Source organism: Merops nubicus, unplaced genomic scaffold (genome assembly GCF_000691845.1).
Source record: "Merops nubicus isolate BGI_N331 unplaced genomic scaffold, ASM69184v1 scaffold558, whole genome shotgun sequence".
NCBI lineage: Eukaryota > Metazoa > Chordata > Aves > Coraciiformes > Meropidae > Merops > Merops nubicus.
Window position 1 is genome coordinate 1 of NW_008627485.1, and position 350 is coordinate 350.

The window sequence follows — 350 nt, forward strand, 5'->3', positions numbered from 1 at the left end:
TGCCCCTGACTCCTGGGCCCACCATTGTCTGCGGCGCGGGGCTGGCCGTGGGGCCGGGGGCGCCGTCTCCCTGCGTGGGAGAGCCTGGGAGGGAGCCTCGCTGTTACTTGTGGCGCTGAGCGTGGTTTGTTTAAGGAAAGTTACTAAAATAAACTATGATGTTGGTGTGCGGAGATGCTTCAAAGCGATCAATAAGGCCGCTAACGCGCTCTCGTTATCTTGGCTTCTCTGCTGCCAGCCCGCAGCCTCCGCCTCGCTGGTCCCAGGGAAGGAAACGTGGCGCGGATGGAAAACGGCGACAGCAGAACGAGCCCGACCCGGCCGGGCCCCCCGACAGCCGGCTGGACAGG

General features: G+C 63.7%; 1 protein-coding gene across 1 annotated transcript in view; it reads left to right on the forward strand.

Annotated features, from left to right (window-relative positions):
- Positions 1-158: 158 nt before the first annotated feature.
- SLBP (stem-loop binding protein) overlaps positions 159-350 on the forward strand; it is a 6,160-nt gene continuing 5,968 nt past the window's right edge. The window contains exon 1 of the mRNA XM_008946295.1: positions 159-346. Within this exon, the coding sequence (XP_008944543.1) occupies positions 159-346 (188 nt within the window). The remainder of the gene's footprint in view (positions 347-350) is intronic.